We start from the raw sequence: 18,597 nt of genomic DNA on the forward strand, positions 1-18,597 counted from the left end.
GGCCTCCTACACTGTATTGTTGTATTTACCCACATTGTATTGTATTTCATTCATCTTTATAAAAAGACATGTTTGATTTTTATTTATGAAAAAGGGGGCTCAAATGAATAATCCAACTCCCAAGTACGTTGAGAGAGATTTGGTTGAAATGAAATCAAATTCAAACTCGAACTCAAACTAAAGAAAGGAGGGCGTGTTCCAATCCAAGTTAAGTTAAGTGGGTTTGGACAAAGTAAAGTAAAACAAGCAAGCAAAGTGGGCACCTTTTTCCTCCCTCCCTCCTTGCCTCCCTTCCTTGTCCTTTCCCACCGCCGCCTCCTCCTCCTCCTCCTCTCCGCCCGCCCGAGCGCCGTTCCAAGGTCGCCGGCAGCCGCCTCCTCCTCCTCTCCGCCCGCCCGAGCGCCGTTCCAAGGTCGTCGTCGTTCCAAGAGAAGAGTGAGTCTCGCCGTTCGTCTCGCCCTTGTCCTCCTATTCCGTGCGTTCCCCCCTTTGTTCTGCTTCTGCTTCTGCTTTGCTTGCCAGAAGAAGGGCGATTCGGATCCGGAAGAAAGCCGCCTCCTTCTCCCCGCCCGCCCGCGACAGAGATAGATAGATAGATAGATCTCATCATATAATAAATAAATAAATATATATATATATATACGGACGACCTTGTTAGCCTGCCTGCGATTTCGCCCGCCCCCTGTTACCTGCTGCCGGTACCTCGTCGATTGCAGGACGGACGAGCCAGCGATTGGATTGGATTGGATTGGATTGGATTGGATTTCGGGTAGGGTATTTCTTTCCTTGTCGGTCGACGATTCTCTTCTTAATATCCCAGATTTCCTTGCTTGTTCTACAACCAACCAACCAACAGACAGACAGACTCTCTTCTTCTGTGCTGTTGCTGTGCCCCATCCCCATGGAATGGAAGGTTGATTGGGCACCATGGAATGGAAGACATGGCAAAACTAGGACCCCAAATCTTGTTCAACTGCTCTGCTTATTATAATCTTTATTATTATTATTATTATGATATACCATGTTTTTCTTTTTTCCCACTCCAGTTGATTGTATTGTATGCCTCCCTCATCTTGACATAATATGCTTGCTTGGTTTATTATTATTATTATTATTATTATTATTATTATTATTATTATTATTGCTCCTGCTTATTCTTGCCTTGCCCGTAAACACGGATGTTAGTTAGTGTACTACTAGTCAAAACTTGAGATAATATGTTGGTTGGTTGGATGCACTTGTCCTTAACAAGTCAGACTAGAGGATATGCTCCCATGTCGTTTGATGACAGTTACTGACGGTGCTTGCAGAATTAGATAGATATTCAGACTTGTACCATGTGTATGTATGTATGTATGTACTCCCTCTGTCCTATAATACAAGAGCGTTTTTTACACTAGTGTAGTGTCCAAAACGCTCTTATATTATGGGACGGAGGGACTGAGGGAGTATTTAGCAGCAGACGCAAAGAAAGAAAACAACATAATGCTAGCTAAGCTAGGTGTACTACTCCAACTGACATCTATGAATGATGGTTCTGAACCTGCATATCCTTTACCAACTCAACTGCTTGCTATTTCCACGTCTTTACTCATATACATACATACAATCAATAAGCGGAAAATGGTTAGCTAATCCTCCTCTGCCAGTAGCTTGCTTCCCTACTCCCAGCGAGTCGTGTCGCTCTTGTACTGGTGGAGTTCTCTTCTTCTTGCCATAGAGGATAAAATCTTTCTACCATCACTAAACAAACAATTCAGGGTGCAAGTTTCTGCAGATATTTCACATTTATCATGGGCAGACTTCATAAATGATATGAATATATAGCAGTATGACAGATATTATACCAGATGTTCTGTACAATTTCTCTGTCATATTTAGAAATTTTCACTTGTTTACACTACATATGGTAGAACAATTAAGATGCTATATTGATCTCTTGTGTGATGTGTTCTGTTGAAAATGCTTAAGTAATCGAAATTACTACCCTGCCTAGAAGTATCCAAGATAAACTCTGTTCCCCCTTGTCTCATCATGTACCTGTTGGTTTTGCACGGTTGCACCTTATGTTATGCTTTAATTTAATAATGCTGTGTTGACATTTTACTTCAGTTAATTTTCTACGGCCACCGTGCATATGTCAGTATCCATTTATCAATTGGCATTGCATTTATTTTAACTCCGGTACCTTTTTGCAGCCATGTATGATAACTACAGAAATCCTCATCCTCCCGGGATGCAGATGCCCCCACCAAACCCTCAGCCTGGCCCTTACGACAATCCATTGTATGGTGCCAGCTCGGGTCTGATTAAAACTGGGTTAGGAGTATACGGGGAGAAGTTCCTCGGCTCCAGTTCAGAATTCATGCAGAGCAATGTAAGGAGCGTCCAAAGAACCTTGATCCCCCGGGTGTTTCAAATCGCTCACATATTCTCTCTAAATTATTATTGGCTGTACTCTTGCAGATCAGTAGATACTTCTCCAACCCACAGTACTACTTCCATGTGAATGATCAGTATGTCAGGAACAAGTTGAAAGTCATACTGTTCCCGTTCCTTCACAGGGTATGTTTGTCTTTCCCATCTACACTGGATATGTATCGGGTTCTTCTATCTGGTTTACTGAAATGAAGTCTTTGCAATGGCATTTCAGGGGCACTGGACTCGGATAAGTGAGCCTGTGGGTGGCCGGCTGTCGTACAAACCTCCAATGTACGACATAAATGCGCCAGATCTGTACATCCCTTTCATGGCGTTCGGCACCTTCATTATTCTAGCAGGCTTCACACTAGGCTTCATGGGGAAGTGAGTTTTCTTCTTACTTTCTCCAGCCACGCAAAACAGTGACACTTCAAACCTGGGGTTCCTAATGCACTTGATATCGATATGCAGGTTCACTCCAGAAGCCATAAACCTTCAGTTCACAAGAGGGCTGATTGGATGGGGCCTACAGATCGTGTTCCTAAAAGGGCTGCTCTACTCGATGGGCGGAGGCGAGGTGCCGCTGCTCGACCTGGTGGCCTACAGCGGGTACCTGTTCGCGGGGCTCTCCCTGGCCATCGTCGCCCGGCTCCTATGGGCCTACTCATACTATGTGATGATGCCGTGGATGAGCCTGTGCATGGGGATCTTCTTGGTGAGGACGATGAAGCGGGTCATCTTCACGGAGATGCGGGGCAGCGAGAGGCACTCGACGCGGCAGCACTACTTCCTGCTCTTCATGGCCATCGTGCAGTTCCCCCTCTTCTTCTGGCTCGGCAGCATAGGCGCATGAGATAGTCTTGTCTGTAATCTTGGCACTAGAAAAAGAAAAAGCAGCAACCTGTGAAGCTTAGGCGCATTCAGTATAGCACATCCAGTAGCTTGTGCAGGCTCTCTGAGCATCATCATACATGTTTTGTTGACAGGGTTTTGTGTTTGGTTTTGTATAAAGTTGTGAATTTTGCAGTTGGTCACCATTTTGTAGTATGTTTGTTGGAATAGTCTCAAGTATATTTATTATTTATTATTTATGTTACATATATATGTTTCTTTGTATGTGCACTCATCCTACTTAACTGGCATTGTTTGAATGTTCGGTCAGTGAAAGTATATGGATTTTCGACGATAAAGACAGTCAGCTCCAGTCTGTCATTTGGTAGATGCAGAGTATATATATACTGTCAGAAAATTCACCACAGAAGTATGCATATTATTTCTGTCATTATTCCATTGTATCTGATTTTTTGAATCTAAAAGAGATTTGGTCTAACAGTTTTTCCCGAAACAAGACAAACAAATACGTATTTTGTTTATAACTGATTTTCTCAGGATTTTTGGTCAAGTATCCAGATTTACGCGTGATAACTATCCATGCAGAAAAAAATGAGACGCTGGCTATGTATGAAATGCATTAGCAACAAGTGAACAAAGTGGTTAACAAAAGATTTATGTTGATGGATAAATTCTAAACGACCAAAAACACAGCTTTGGAGGGGACACAAAAGCAAAATAGATTCCCAGGTACCAATTCTCAAGCATGGATTTCACCGCACGCAGTTGCGCATTCCAACAGCCATTCGTCATCAAAATGTAGTAGTAGAAACTTGAAAGGGCGCGCCGTTCGTATTAAACAGTGCAAAGGTACAACGACTATGGGTACAAGAGCAAGAAGAAACTTTGGCATCTCACAAGCCTGGCAACAAGCAAATACCCTGTCAAACTTAATATATTATTACAACTAGAGACCCCTTTCGTCATTGTCACGAATCATACTGGCATGGCCATCTTCTTCTTGGTTATAATGACTTCCAGGGCGATCTGTGAAGACTCATCAGAGATTGTATCGACGAAGAAGACCACCAGTCCAGGGGATTGGATTGGATCATCAACTGACAACAGAACAGAGCATCAGTCAGCAACAAAAAACATAACGATTCGCAGAAGGCAACGGACATCAGGAATTATCATCTCTAATATATATTTTGTCATCAAGACGATATCAGTGTGCGCTAATATAATAGAAACACAAGAACCAAGGTAATGTACAAGATGATATCATATTGTTTTTTACTTAGATAGCTTGTTAAAGCAAACAGTCTGACCAGTTAGGACGCTGTTACAGGTTAAGGACCTAGGTGAACTGTATGCTTCCCACATAGAAGACTTGTATAAACAAACTAAATGATGAGATACAAAAATGTTAATACAAGAAGGTTCTATTATGATACTAATGATGATATGTTAACAATGTTAAATGACAAGAACCAATTTACTGACTGCATACAAGTTCAGAAAATGATAATACGGAGTATTCCACTGTAAATACAAACGCAACAGCAAACATGTTTGAATCAGATAGAGATGAGAACTGGGTGTCCTAATGTTGCAAAAGAGAGAAACTTGGCACACTGCCGGTGTAAACTAACTTGATATCTAAGGTGCTGAAATAGCATCCACCACTTTTAGGCAGACTAACCACTCACATCATAAAAAATGGGTAAGAATCCCACTTTATGTACCATTTCAGTATCCATACCAACTTCAAAAGGTAGCAATCAAAAAGAAAATCTCATTATCTGTACTAAGTTCATTCCAAGTTCAGCAAAATCAGTGATTGACTGTTTTGTAGTTCATACTCAACCAAAGTGAAATCTGGATCAAATCCTACTTTGCTGTAAATGGATGGATTTTTGCTGTCTGCTATGCAATATTGAACGTGGGTAAAAATAGCAACGAAAAGTTACCTCATTATCCGTACTAAGGTCATGCTAAATGAAGCAAAATCAGTGGCTGATGTGAATACTTAATACGTAATTCGTACTGAAACCAAAGCTGTATCTCACAAATCACAACATCATTTGGCTGACTACTTGCTACTTGCTACTTGCCACACAACATCTCTATCAAATTTAAACAAAAACTACGCCCCGCTAACAGGGGGAGATGCTGGGCCATGATAAAGGAATAAACTGCCCAGGAGATGTAACAGGGAGTCCAATCAGTCTTCAGGCCCATAACTAGGCAAGAAAAAACAGAAACAGTACCTTACTGCACAAGATAAATTTTGCTACTAGTGCTCGAAGGAACATTACGCTAAGCGTCAAAGAAAATTCTAGGCCAATCTGAACACATGCTGAGGAGAGTCTACTGATGGCACACACCAGGCATACTGCTAGCACTGCTCGAAGCAACACTAACATGCACATCAGTGACAATACTTAAAATGATAGGTTGGAATATTTAATAGTCACTACTTCATAATTCATACTAAGCCAAAGTGAAATCTGAATCAAATCGAATTTGCTGTTTTTTATGCAATAATGAACATCAATAAAAATAGCAGCAAAAAATTAACTCATCATCTGTACTATTTAACACATAATCAGTATTTAGCAGTGTACATACAGCTCATGCCAAATGAAGCAAAATCAGTGACTGGTGTGTCTATTTAATACATAATCCATATCAAAACCAACATGATATCTCACGATTTCAGAACTAATGAACTATTCAAACAGTTATTCTACTGCTCAATTTTAACCATGCCACACTATCTCTAAAAAACCTTCAACAGAAACTACACCCCACTAACTTCTTAACAAAGAAAATAAATCAACGCACATACTTAATTTCAGGAAGCATGTGCGCGTGATGTTCTAACACTGGGGAGAGGTGTAACAGGGAGTTCAATGATTTTTCAGGCCCATAACTGAGCAAGGAAAATCAGAAAAGAGTAGCTTACTGCACAAAATGGATTTCTCCAGTACTGCTGAAAGAAACACTAAGCTGAGCGCATGCTAAGGAGAGAGTAAAGATGATGGTGCGCACAGAGTAAGCAACTAACACGCACATTACTGACCATAAATATTCAACAACTGTATGTACACTGCCAAATATATGGAAAGAGCTAGGCTGCACCTCTTTTCCACAGAATGCAGTAGGATATTGACTCAACCCTACGGAACATAAATCAGAGTTGATAAGAAACAGATAGCTTAATGAGTGCATACCTGACTGCCGAGCGAGAGCGCCATTTAAGGCAGCTCATGTGCAACTTGTCTTTGCGCCACAAGATGACAAGGCCAACCAGGGCAGCCACGACCACCGCACCCCAGAGATGATTAGTGTCCTTAGCTTGGTCATACAGGCATGACATGTGCTTCTTCAACCAGCACTGGCAGGGGGCACCAGAGCCGCGGCCCTTGCTGCTGCTGCTGCTGCTGTCCTGAGGAGGCACATCAGACTTGTCCTGGGAATCATCATCATCATCATGGACAACGTAACCGCGTGCGTCATCTTCTGCGTGGAACTCAGCCACATCACCCATCATCATCTCGGCATCACGTACCGACAGGCTCTTCCCCTCGTCATAGTACTTGACAGTCTCGGACCCATCATCGTAGCCTCCACCAACATTCTTGAAGCCGGCATCTTCCACGCTGGTGCTTTCCTGAGGCTCGAGCAGGGCGGTCTCTATGGGCAGGTTCTCGTGCTCGCTGGGGGGGAACACGAAGTGGTCCGACATGAGCAGCGTGCTGGACGAGCCCCGGCCGTCGTTGTCGTCGCCGAGCCTCCTGCCCTCTGCTCCTCCTTCTGGTCCGCTGGGCGCAGCCGCGTAGGTGGAGGCTGTGAGCGTGACCACCTCCCAGTCGGCCCCCCGGGTCGCGCCTTCGACCTCCACTGGCACTTCTTTCTCGCTGTCAGACATGCCCACAGAACCTGGTTATCTGCAGAAGAGCGGCTTCAGCATAACAGACAGAATGGTGGATAATCAACAGCATCACATGAACATAAGACAGTCGGTCAGTTGCATCACACAGCAGCTAGTAGGGTGAAGTGAATCAAGCCCTGCCCACTCATCCGTGACAAGCAGTGAAAGAAAGCATAACTATTGCGTCGACTAAAGTGATTTAATTAGAGGGTATGACACGGCTATGAGGAAGAGGAGTGACCATACATAAATACAGGAAGAGCAATATCATCATCATATCATTACAGAGAAGAGCAATTTCATTTCATGGGTGGTAGCAGAGCAGAGGTGGGGAGGGAGATGATCATGTGAGTAAAGATGAGAGACAGGCAAGCAGAAGCAGAAGCAGAAGCATGAAAGAAAAGGGAAAGTAGGGAGTAATAATAATGTATTATATCAAGCAAACAGAGAGAGAGATCTCTCAAGAAACAGGGAAAGAAGCAAAAAGACTAGAGTTTGTATGAATCCCCTCCCCTCCCCTCATCAAACAAACCATATCTGACTCTGACCAAACCAAAGAGTAGATAGATAGGTACACAGGGAGGGAGGGAGGGAGGGAGGGAGGAGAAAAGAAAGAAAGAAAGAATGGCACATAGTAATTGCATCAACCATGGATAGGATAGGATAGGATAGGATAGCATAGTATAGCATGGTTGGTTCAATCAGCAGCAAGGCGACGGACGGGACCTCATAGAGCACATCCATCCACCAAACCATACATACTGGAGTACAAGGAAGGAAGGAAGGAAGGAGACCTGGAGCTGGCTGGATCAGAATCAGATCCATCCTTCCTGCTAAATCGAATCAAGCCAGCATTTTGCTGGATCTTTCAAAAAAAAAAAAGAATCAGATCCATCCGCGGCGCACAACCTAACCACATCAGAGGAGAAGGACAAGGAGAAGGAGAAGGAGAAGAGGGGGATCGACCCGACCCGACCCGACCGAGGGCTTACCTTACCGACAAGGAAGGAAGGAAGGAAGGAAGATCTCCGGTGCGCTCCGCCGCAGTCGACTCGGCTCGGCTCCGGTGGCGTGCGGCGGTGGAGGAGGAGGAGGAGAGGATGGATGAGATCAAACTGCCATCTTTCTTTTCTTTTCTTTTCTTTTCTTTTCTCTCTCACAAGACAAGAGCAGAGAGATGGGAGAGATGGGTGGGGAAGGAAGCCAACTGCGTACTACGAGGCTGACGTCTCGGGCCCACAGCCACCCTCCCTCCCTATAACCACCCACTCGGAGGCCCCACAAGTAAGTAAGACACCAAGAAATAGAATCCAATCAACCCCAAGAAACAGGCACCAAAGGAAACACAACACCGGACCTCCAGGCCGTTTCTCCGTACACGATAATCCCATCAACGATTCCAAGTCGAACGCTGGCTTTCGCCCGGAGACAACAACCAAACATAAAATGTGAGGGGTGAAGATGCCGACACAACTTGACGACACCTCCAAAGAGGAGAAGGTGTGGGTGTCGTCGCCACCGCCACCGTCGAAGAGGGCAGGATTTTCATCCGTAACATCGCACACCTCTAGCCCTGCCCATCGGATTGAGGCAACACAGTCCATGTTCGATCACATCCCCGTCGCCTCAACACCTTGTCGTCATAGCTAGAATGACATAGACCACCAATAACCTGCACGAACAAGAGCACACAACCCATCTTCCATCACCGCACGACCGCGAACACGCGACGCTGAGCCATCATCCTCCATCTGCATAGTCACGGGCGTCAATGCCATCGGCAGTGACCGCACCAACTACAGGCAGACAACCACACAACAGCCGCGACCCCATGATCTAGATCATGCCTGAATTGGGACAAAATCTGGTCCACGTCGCCCACCTCCCGGGTTCATCTGCATTGCCACCTTCAGGGGAGCCCACCGTGGATTTTCCCTAATTTACTCAACATGTTGTGTTGTTACATTTAGTTTATATTTTTACCCCTCAGAGTTAATATATAGTCACCCCTTAAAAATGAATTATACAATAAAATGTCTCAATTCAACTCTACATAAAAAGTAGAGCATGAATTTTTTTTCCCGAACAGTCAGTCAATAGGAGCTTTGACATTCCAATAAAAAAAGAATTGCTTTGACTTTTCGATAAACAAAGAGAATTGCCAGTTTATGAGGAAAGCTGGTCGAAAACTGATACATCCGCGACATGTGTACATGCCAAGAAGGGTTTTTTTTATTGAGATTTATTACAAGTGTCTTTCTTTTCATTTCAAAAGGCGACTAGGATCCCTTGATCTTCACCAGCAAGTTCATGGATTGACTCCCCTCTACATCCACTCCGGCAGCTAATGTCGGGAAGGGGAATCCTGGTGCCCCGTCTTCGGTAGTAGATAGTAATTCTCGCTTTTGGCGGCGCTCGAACGGATGGCGGCACTTCTTCTTTGAGTCAGTCTTCTGGGTTTCGATCCTCCTCAAGTTTGTCCATCAAAACGAATAGATTCTTGCCAGGTCCTCAGGGTGACAAATTAGGTTCTCGCCGTGCGTACACGCTGACAATATTTGATGCCAGATTCTTTAGATCGATTCAAAGGTTATACCACGACGACGGCTGGTTCCTAGGGGCGCATGCATAAAGGCTTTCCGGATGTCATCGATAAGGTCAGACCAACTCTGGTATGAGAGTGACGACAACGGCTTGTCAGGGGCTCGTTTTGACGGCGATAATGGTTGTTCGGTGGTACATAGCTCTTAGTGCCATTTTTATTATGTGTAGGATGCTAAAGGTTTTTTTTTTGGAATTTTATAAATCACGTCAATATTAGGAAAATGTAAAAGGTGATAAAAGCCCACCCCTTCTCAAAAAAAAAATTTGTTCTACTCCACGAAACAGTTGTAAGAAACTCGGTAAATAAATAAAGGAAAAAAAAAGAAAAGGACAAGACAAGAAACAAAGCTGGGGTTTTTCCTTGCTGCAGAATACTACTCCCCGTACTCCCCGCCGCCGCCGCCACCGTCGCCGTCGCCGCCTCGCTCTTGACGGCTAGCAGTCGCGCCTCAGCGGCGTGGGAGGGAGGGCATGGCGTGGGCGGCGCTGAGGCCGGTGGTGAAGGCGTGCATCGGCGGCTCCCTCATCGGCATCACCGTCTCCGACCGCTACTTCTCCGTCGCCGCCGTCCACGGCGGCTCCATGCGCCCCACCTTGGACGGCACCACAGCAGGTAAGCCCACCCCCTCCCCGTCCACACGCACGCACAACCCACCACCGGACCGGACCGGATCCCTCGCCGATTTCTGACCGCCGGAGTGACGCCGGCAGACGGACGCGAGTACGCGGTGGTGAAGCGGAGCCCCCTCTACGACTACTCCCGCGGCGAGGTCGTCGTCTTCGTGTAAGAAACCTCGCTCATGGTTTTCTGAATCCTGTGATTTCGATACTGAATCTTGACAGGTGGTTCTCTGATGCTGCTGCATGTATGTGTGTATGCAGGTCGCCGGCGGACCACCGGAGCAGGACGATCAAGAGGCTGATTGGGCTGCCCGGCGACTGGATCAGCGTCCCGGACAAGGAGGAGATCCGGCAGATTCCGGAGGGCCACTGCTGGGTGGAAGGGGACAATGGCAGCGCCAGCTGGGACTCGAGATCCTACGGCCCTGTAAGAAACACATTCTCCTCTTCTCCCTTGGAAATTTCCTCGGCGGCATAATAATAATAATAATAATAATAATAATAATAATATTGGTGGCCGGCGGCATAGCCAGTGTTGATGATTTTATTAAAGGCGATGCGAAAGCGGTTCCTTTGTAATGCGCGGTGCTTACCAAAGCTTAATCATTTGGTCAGATAAAAAAGATTGATATATACGTAGCTTAATTACTTAGCACCTGACACAAACAAGTCATATTTCCTACGGCCCTGTAAGAGGACGTTCTAGCATCCATTGAATATTCAGTATTTCTTTCGCATCATCCCGATAGACGAATCACCTTAGGCCTACATGGCATTATTAGCGCCTGACATGAACAAGTCAAACCCCTCTTGGTTCTGGATGACAAGGGCATAAGCCTCAGCCTAATCTATTCCATTCCATTTTATTTAAACCCAAATATCATCCGTTATGGTTCAGATCAAGCCAACATGAAGCTGCTCCTTTGTTCTGAGTGTCTTTATCTTGCATTGCCATCTTACCTCTTCTTACGCGTCCTTGTTGTATTCCTCTGTTTATATCTTCCGCTTCGATCTACTCCCTCCGTTCCTAAATATAAGTCTTTGTAGAGATTCTACTAGGTGGACTACATACAGAGCAAAATGGATGAATCTACACTTAAAATGCATCTATATACACTAATATAAGAGTGTTTAGATAACTAAAATAGTAATCTAAATGCTCTTATATTAGTTTACGGAGGGAGTACTAAAAGGAAAACAAACGTATTACACTTGTGTTGGTGCTATTTTTTATGCTGCTATATATGGTGTCATGTTCATTTGGTTACTCTTACTGTTGATGGACTACATACAGTCCACCTGCAGTTTGAAATTCATTCAAATCCAGCAGACATGCTGGTTTGTCTTTTGGTATTTTTGGTTTAACACAAGCACCAGCACACATGCTAGGGCAACTTACATTTGTGGCTGATATTAAGTTTGATTTCTTTTGTTGTGTGGTGCACGCAGGTGCCGCTTGGTCTGGTGCAGGGGAGGGTGACACACGTGGTGTGGCCACCCAGCAAGATGGGCCGCGTCGACAAGAGGGTGCCGCCGGAAGGAAGGGTCATGCCGCAGCGAAATCTCTAGTCCAGCTCTCTTCCTTCCTTGCTGGGTTGGTTGCTTTGTCCTGCAGTTTTGTTGGTTCTTGCAGGAAAATCATGTAACAATGTGGCACAGCAATAGATAGTTTCTTATGTATCCTTGGTTGTATAAGACTTGATCCATTGCAAGGGAAGCATAGCTTTTTGGTAGGCAAATTTTGGTTAGATTATGATGTTTGGTGCATTGTTGTGTAACTGCAATATTTTCTACTGAATAATGTACTAGTTTGATATGAAAACAAGATATATTATTTGAGTTGAAGCTGAGCTGATCTTGTGAAAAGAAGAAACATGTTATATTATTGTCATTTAACAAACTCTTATATCATTTGGTTGTGAGGCGAATGTTGTTTCTCCACCGCTACTGCTGCTGAAATGCGCGCCCACTGATGATCAGGCGCAAATTGAATGAGATGTCACACTTTCTTGTCTAATTTTCTTTCGGTATTACTCTATATATAGGCATAAAAAAGGGCAAGTGCAATGACAATGATTGTGCGAGTTATTGCAACAAGGCGTATGGCTGGGAGTGGGAGGGATGCAAGTGTGTAGCATGCTGGAATGATGCACAATGCCCATGGCCACCAGCTCCGCTACCTCGCCGGGCGTTCATTCCTCCTCGGCCACCAGCGGCGGCACCACCGCCGCCATGAGCACCTCGCCCCCCTTCGTCTTTGGGACGTCTTCTTCCTCCAACAGCGGCTCCTCCCCATCCACCGGTACCCAGTTCGCCCCCCTGTTCTCTTCTCCAGCGCCGCCGCTCTCCTTCACTGCCACGCCCTCTCCACACCCTATCTTCCGCGACAGCATTCAGAACCACATCAAATTTCTCCTCAACCCCGACGACCACAACTACCACAAGTGCAAGTCTTTCTTTCTCCTCGTTCTCATCCGCTACGGCGTCACCCAGTTCATCGAGCACCCCCTTCCTCCGAATGCCACTGCTCTTCAGCGCGAGATCGATGCCCACCTTGTGCGGCTCACTACATGATGCTGAATCGGCAATACCGCAATCTCAAACAAGGCGACCTCTCCGTTGCTGAATATGCCCGCCGCATGAAGCTTCTCACCGCTGGTTTGGCCGACATCGACCACGTCGTCACCAAGGTGGACCTCACCACACAGTTTCTCCACGGCATCGACAAACGGCTCGACACCATTCGCGTTGTCCTGGGTGACACCGTGCCTCTGCCGCCGTTCGAGACGGTCTTCTCGCGCTTGAAGCTCGCAGAGGAAAACCTCGCCCAGCGCGTGGCCGACGAGCCCGTTCCCATCCTCGCCGTCACCGGGAACGGCGGCCCCTCCGGCCCCGCCTCCACCACTGGCGCCTCCTCCAGCACTCGCCAGGGTGACCGCGTCGATCGCAGCTCTGAACGCGGCAACGGCTTCCTGCAGGGCCGCAGATCTGGCAACCGCCAGGACGGTGACCGCGGCGGCCGTGGTCGCGGGCGTGGACGCGGCGATCAGGGCGGCCGGGGCGCCGCTCCTCCCATGTCGTACAACCCGAACATGGGCTTCTTCGCGCCCTACGGCATGGCCCTGCCCAACCCGCGGCCCGGTTGGGTCCCTCCGAACTCTGCCGGTGTGCTCGGTCCTCGGCCTGGCTCCCACGCCCAGGCGTACCAGATGCAGTTCTCCGGCTACCCCGCGCCTCCACCCCAGCAACCGTCGTGGGACCACCTCGCCATGCTCCAAGCCGCCTACAGCGCCTCTGGCTTCCCCAACAACAGCGCCGCTCCTTCCGAGTGGTACCTCGACAGCGGCGCCGCCTCCCACGTCACCGACAACTCTGGTAACCTCACCTTCTCGAATTGTTCTTTAAAGCATCCTTTCTCTAGCATTGTTGTTGGCAATGGCACCCATCTTCCCATCCATGCCACCGGTTCCACCACACTCCATCCCCACAACTTTCATCTTCGCGATGTGTTATTTTCTCCTAATGTAGTCACGAGTCTCATCTCTGTACGCCAGTTCACCAAAGACAACTCATGTTCTATTGAATTTTACCCCTTTGGCTTTCTTGTGAAGGATCTTCGCACCAGGAGGGTACTCATGATCTCCTCTAGCTCCGGCGACCTCTATCCGTTCTTCAGGAATAACAAGACGCGGTGCACTGCCCTTTCTGCCACCGTCTCCACTGCCGGCGTGTGGCATCGCCGGCTCGGCCACCCCAGCCCACAGACACTGTCTTCCTTAGCTGCCCAAGAGTTTCTCCCTTCATGGAAATATGCCCTAGAGGCAATAATAAATTGGTTATTATTATATTTCCTTGTTCATGATAATCGTTTATTATCCATGCTAAAATTGTATTGATAGGAAACTCAGATACATGTGTGGATACATAGACAACACCATGTCCCTAGTAAGCCTCTAGTTGACTAGCTCGTTGATCAATAGATGGTTACGGTTTCCTGACCATGAACATTGGATGTCGTTGATAACGGGATCACATCATTAGGAGAATGATGTGATGGACAAGACCCAATCCTAAGCCTAGCACAAGATCGTGTAGTTCGTTTGCTAAGAGCTTTTCTAATGTCAAGTATCATTTCCTTAGAAGACCATGAGATTGTGCAACTCCCGGATATCGTAGGAATGCTTTGGGTGTACCAAACGTCACAACGTAACTGGGTGGCTATAAAGGTGCACTACAGGTATCTCCGAAAGTGTCTGTTGGGTTGGCACGAATCGAGACTGGGATTTGTCACTCCGTGTAAACGGAGAGGTATCTCTGGGCCCACTCGGTAGGACATCATCATAATGTGCACAATGTGACCAAGGAGTTGATCACAGGATGATGTGTTACGGAACGAGTAAAGAGACTTACCGGTAACGAGATTGAACAAGGTATCGGGATACCGACGATCGAATCTCGGGCAAGTAACATACCGATAGACAAAGGGAATTGTATACGGGATTGATTGAATCTTCGACATCGTGGTTCATCCGATGAGATCATCGAGGAGCATGTGGGAGCCAACATGGGTATCCAGATCCCGCTGTTGGTTATTGACCGGAGAGTCGTCTCGGTCATGTCTGCATGTCTCCCGAACCCGTAGGGTCTACACACTTAAGGTTCGGTGACGCTAGGGTTATAGAGATATTAGTATGCGGTAACCCGAAAGTTGTTGGGAGTCCCGGATGAGATCCCGGACGTCACGAGGAGTTCCGGAATGGTCCGGAGGTAAAGATTTATATATGGGAAGTCTTATTTTGGTCGCCGGAAAAGTTTCGCACTTTATCGGTATTGTACCGGGAGGCCGAAAGGGGTCCGGGGGTCCACCAAGGGGGTCCACCAGCCCCGGGGGGCCACATGGGCTGTAGGGGTGTGCGCCTTAGCCTATATGGGCCAAGGGCACCAGCCCCAAGAGGCTCATGCGCCAAGAGATAAGGGAAAGGGAGAGTCCTAAAGGGGGAAGGCACCTCCGAGGTGCCTTGGGGAGGATGGACTCCTCCCTGGCCGCACCCTTCCTTGGAGGAAGGTCCAAGGCTGCGCCCCCCCTCTCCCTTGGCCCTATATATAGTGGGGGGAGGGAGGGCAGCAATATCTAATCCCTGGCGCCTCCCTCTCCCTCCCGTGACACCTCTTCCTCCCCGCTTGCGCTTGGCGAAGCCCTGCCGGGATCCCGCTACTTCCACCACCACGCCGTCTTGCTGCTGGATCTCCATCAACCTCTCCTCCCCCCTTGCTGGATCAAGAAGGAGGAGACGTCGCTGCTCCGTATGTGTGTTGAACGCGGAGGTGCCGTCCGTTCGGCGCTAGGATCATCGGTGATTTGGATCACGACGAGTACGACTCCATCAACCCCGTTCTCTTGAACGCTTCCACTCGCGATCTACAAGGGTATGTAGATGCACTCCTCTCTCTCGTTGCTAGATGACTCCATAGATTGATCTTGGTGATGCGTAGAAAATTTTGAATTTCTGCTACGTTCCCCAACAGTGTGGCATCGCCGGCTCGGCCACCCCAGCCCACAGACACTGTCTTCCTTAGCTGCCCAAGAGTTTCTCCCTTCATGTAATAAAAATGCGCACATCCCATGTACTGCGTGCCAACTTGGCCGTCAGCCGCGCCTTCCCTTTCCTTCTTCTAGTAGCCGCACTTATGCTCCCTTTGAGCTTCTTCATTGTGATTTATGGACAAGCCCTGTTGTAAGCTTCTCTGGTTATCAATACTATTTGGTTATACTTGATGATCACACACACTTCTCGTGGACATTTCCCCTCCATAACAAGTCGGACACCTCTTCCACTCTCCTTTGCTTTTTCTCCTTAGTTTGTACTCAGTACAATGTAATCATTAAGGCCCTACAATGCGACAACGGCGGCGAGTTCATCAACTCCACTTTGCGGTCCTTCTTCTCCACCAACGGCATCACATACCGCTTCTCTTGCCCTCACACTTCACCGCAAAATGGGAAGGCCGAACGCTTAATCCGCACCACAAATGACATCATCCGTACTCTCCTCCTACAAGCTCATTTACCTCCACCCTTCTGGGTCGAAGCCCTCCACACCGCCACCTATCTCTTAAACCGCAGACCTTCCCGTGCCATTCATGATCAAACTCCTTATTACATGCTTCATGGCATTTCCCCAACTTATGACCACCTACGCGTGTTTGGGTGTCTTTGTTTTCCTAATCTCTATGCCACCTCCTCTCACAAACTTGCTCCACGCTCCACGCGCTGCGTCTTTCTAGGTTACCCACTTGAGCACAAAGGCTGCAGATGCTACGACCTCACTACGCGTCGGGTCATCGTGTCTCGTCACGTCGTTTTTGACGAGAGCATTTTTCCTTACGCCCCAGCCACACCGTCGCTCCCACCTTCCCCAGCCGCAGGAAATCCCGCACGGATCCCCTCGCCTGCCATCCTAGATCCTCTGCCCAGCTCGCCACCTACCTCGTCCCTGGCCCCACCGAATCCGCCTGATGCGACCCCCCCATGCACGCCAATCCCAGCCCGCCTGCCTACCGACAGCCCGGCCCACCCCTCCATGTGCCCCACGCCCATGCGCTCCCCTGCCTCCACCCCCCACGCTCCTCCTCGGGTCACACGCCTGCTGCACCCATCCCGCATGCTCCCTCGGATCACGCGCCCGTCCCGCCCGTTCCCTCGGATCGCGCCCCCACTGCCTCTGATCGCGGATCCTCCTCAGATCTCGCACCCGCCAGTCCCATCCCGGACCCCACGCCATCCTCCTCTCATTCCGCGCCAACCACTCCCATTCAGCCACGTCTCCCTGCTCGTGCCCAGCCAATTAAGCCTCCGCACAACTCGCATCAAATGCTGACTCGAGCCAAATCTGGTTTTTGTCAGCCCAAACGTCTTTTTCTTTCCACCCCACCCCCTCATATCTCCCCTATTCCACCAACTTACCGCTCCGCTCTCAAAGACCATAATTGGCAACGTGCAATGTTAGATGAATACGATGCTTTAATCAAAAATTCGACTTGGTCTTTGGTTCCCAAGCCTGCAGGTGTCAACGTGGTGACCGGCAAGTGGATATTTCGCCACAAGTTCAATCCCGATGGCTCTTTGGCGCGGTACAAGGCACGGTGGGTGGTCCGTGGCTTCACACAAAAGGAGGGTGTCGACTATGATGAGACGTTCAGTCCGGTCGTCAAACCTGCCACTATTCGGGTTGTGCTCAGTCTTGCCACCTCACAATCCTGGCCTATCCACCAACTCGACGTCAAGAATGCATTTCTTCATGGAGACCTCAAGGAGACAGTGTATTGTGCTCAACCCGCCGGGTTTGTGGACTCCTCTCGGCCGGATCATGTGTGTCTCCTTCACAAGTCTCTCTATGGGTTGAAGCAAGCTCCTCGCACATGGTTCCATCGTTTTCGGTCATTCCTCTTGTCCCTTGGCTTCCACGCCTCCAAGAGTGACTCTTCTCTCTTCATACTCCACCATGGTGCTTCTGTTGCCTATCTACTAGTCTACGTTGATGACATTATTCTCACCGCTAGCACCACACATGCTCTCAACCACATCATCCACTCTCTCAAACGAGAGTTCTCCATGACCGATCTCGGTGAGCTTCATCATTTTCTAGGCATCAACGTCACACCCAACCACCATGGATTGTTCTTGTGCCAACAACAATATGCCCTCGAAATTCTTGACCGGGCCAAAATGCTCAACTGCAAGCCAGTCTCTACACCCATCGACACCCACTCTAAGCTTTCTGCTCTTGATGGTTGCCTCTTGGACAATCCTACCACCTACCGGAGTCTTGCCGACGCTCTCCAATATCTCACACTCACTCGACCGGACATCTCTTATGCAGTTCAACAAGTGTGTCTCTTCATGCATGCCCCTCGCGACTCTCACATGCAGCTTATCAAGCGCATTCTTCGGTACTTGCGAGGCACCACTCACTATGGCTTGCAACTCTACAAGTCCACCTCTCATGAGCTCGTGGCCTACACCGATGCGGATTGGGCAGGATGCCCGGACACCCGCAAGTCTACATCCGGCTTTTGTGTCTTCCTCGGTCGCAACTTGTTGTCCTGGTCATCCAAGCGACAAGCCACCGTATCCCGTTCGAGTGCGGAGGCCGAATACCGTGGCGTCGCTAACTGTGTCG

General features: G+C 48.1%; 3 protein-coding genes across 6 annotated transcripts; 2 read left to right on the top strand and 1 right to left on the bottom strand.

Moving 5' to 3' along the window:
* Positions 1-256: 256 nt before the first annotated feature.
* LOC123050923 (protein YIF1B-B) lies at positions 257-3,517 on the top strand. Of its 2 annotated transcripts, none has more exons than XM_044473633.1 (5): positions 257-769; positions 2,199-2,377; positions 2,467-2,565; positions 2,654-2,805; positions 2,893-3,517. In XM_044473633.1, exons 2-5 carry the CDS (start codon positions 2,201-2,203, stop codon positions 3,272-3,274), a joined length of 810 nt encoding a protein of 269 aa, XP_044329568.1. In that variant the 5' UTR covers positions 257-769; positions 2,199-2,200; the 3' UTR covers positions 3,275-3,517. The 2 variants fall into 2 exon arrangements, with proteins under 2 accessions (XP_044329568.1, XP_044329567.1); XM_044473632.1 differs by having other exon boundaries at positions 257-435.
* A 544-nt stretch (positions 3,518-4,061) lies between these two features.
* LOC123050924 (ATG8-interacting protein 1) lies at positions 4,062-8,423 on the bottom strand. 2 transcript variants are annotated; one of them, XM_044473634.1, is made up of 3 exons: positions 8,185-8,423; positions 6,492-7,208; positions 4,062-4,370 (listed from the first exon to the last, which is right to left on the bottom strand). In XM_044473634.1, the coding sequence occupies exons 2-3, from the start codon at positions 7,187-7,189 to the stop codon at positions 4,367-4,369; spliced, it is 702 nt and encodes a 233-aa protein (XP_044329569.1). In that variant the 5' UTR covers positions 7,190-7,208; positions 8,185-8,423; the 3' UTR covers positions 4,062-4,366. The 2 variants fall into 2 exon arrangements, with proteins under 2 accessions (XP_044329569.1, XP_044329571.1); XM_044473636.1 differs by having other exon boundaries at positions 8,190-8,382.
* A 1,697-nt stretch (positions 8,424-10,120) lies between these two features.
* LOC123048094 (mitochondrial inner membrane protease subunit 2) lies at positions 10,121-12,267 on the top strand. 2 transcript variants are annotated; one of them, XM_044471263.1, is made up of 4 exons: positions 10,121-10,409; positions 10,508-10,580; positions 10,679-10,844; positions 11,867-12,267. In XM_044471263.1, the coding sequence occupies exons 1-4, from the start codon at positions 10,268-10,270 to the stop codon at positions 11,984-11,986; spliced, it is 501 nt and encodes a 166-aa protein (XP_044327198.1). In that variant the 5' UTR covers positions 10,121-10,267; the 3' UTR covers positions 11,987-12,267. The 2 variants fall into 2 exon arrangements, with proteins under 2 accessions (XP_044327198.1, XP_044327199.1); XM_044471264.1 differs by having other exon boundaries at positions 10,121-10,403; positions 10,505-10,580.
* Positions 12,268-18,597: the final 6,330 nt, after the last annotated feature.

This window comes from Triticum aestivum, chromosome 2D (genome assembly GCF_018294505.1).
Source record: "Triticum aestivum cultivar Chinese Spring chromosome 2D, IWGSC CS RefSeq v2.1, whole genome shotgun sequence".
Taxonomy (NCBI): domain Eukaryota; kingdom Viridiplantae; phylum Streptophyta; class Magnoliopsida; order Poales; family Poaceae; genus Triticum; species Triticum aestivum.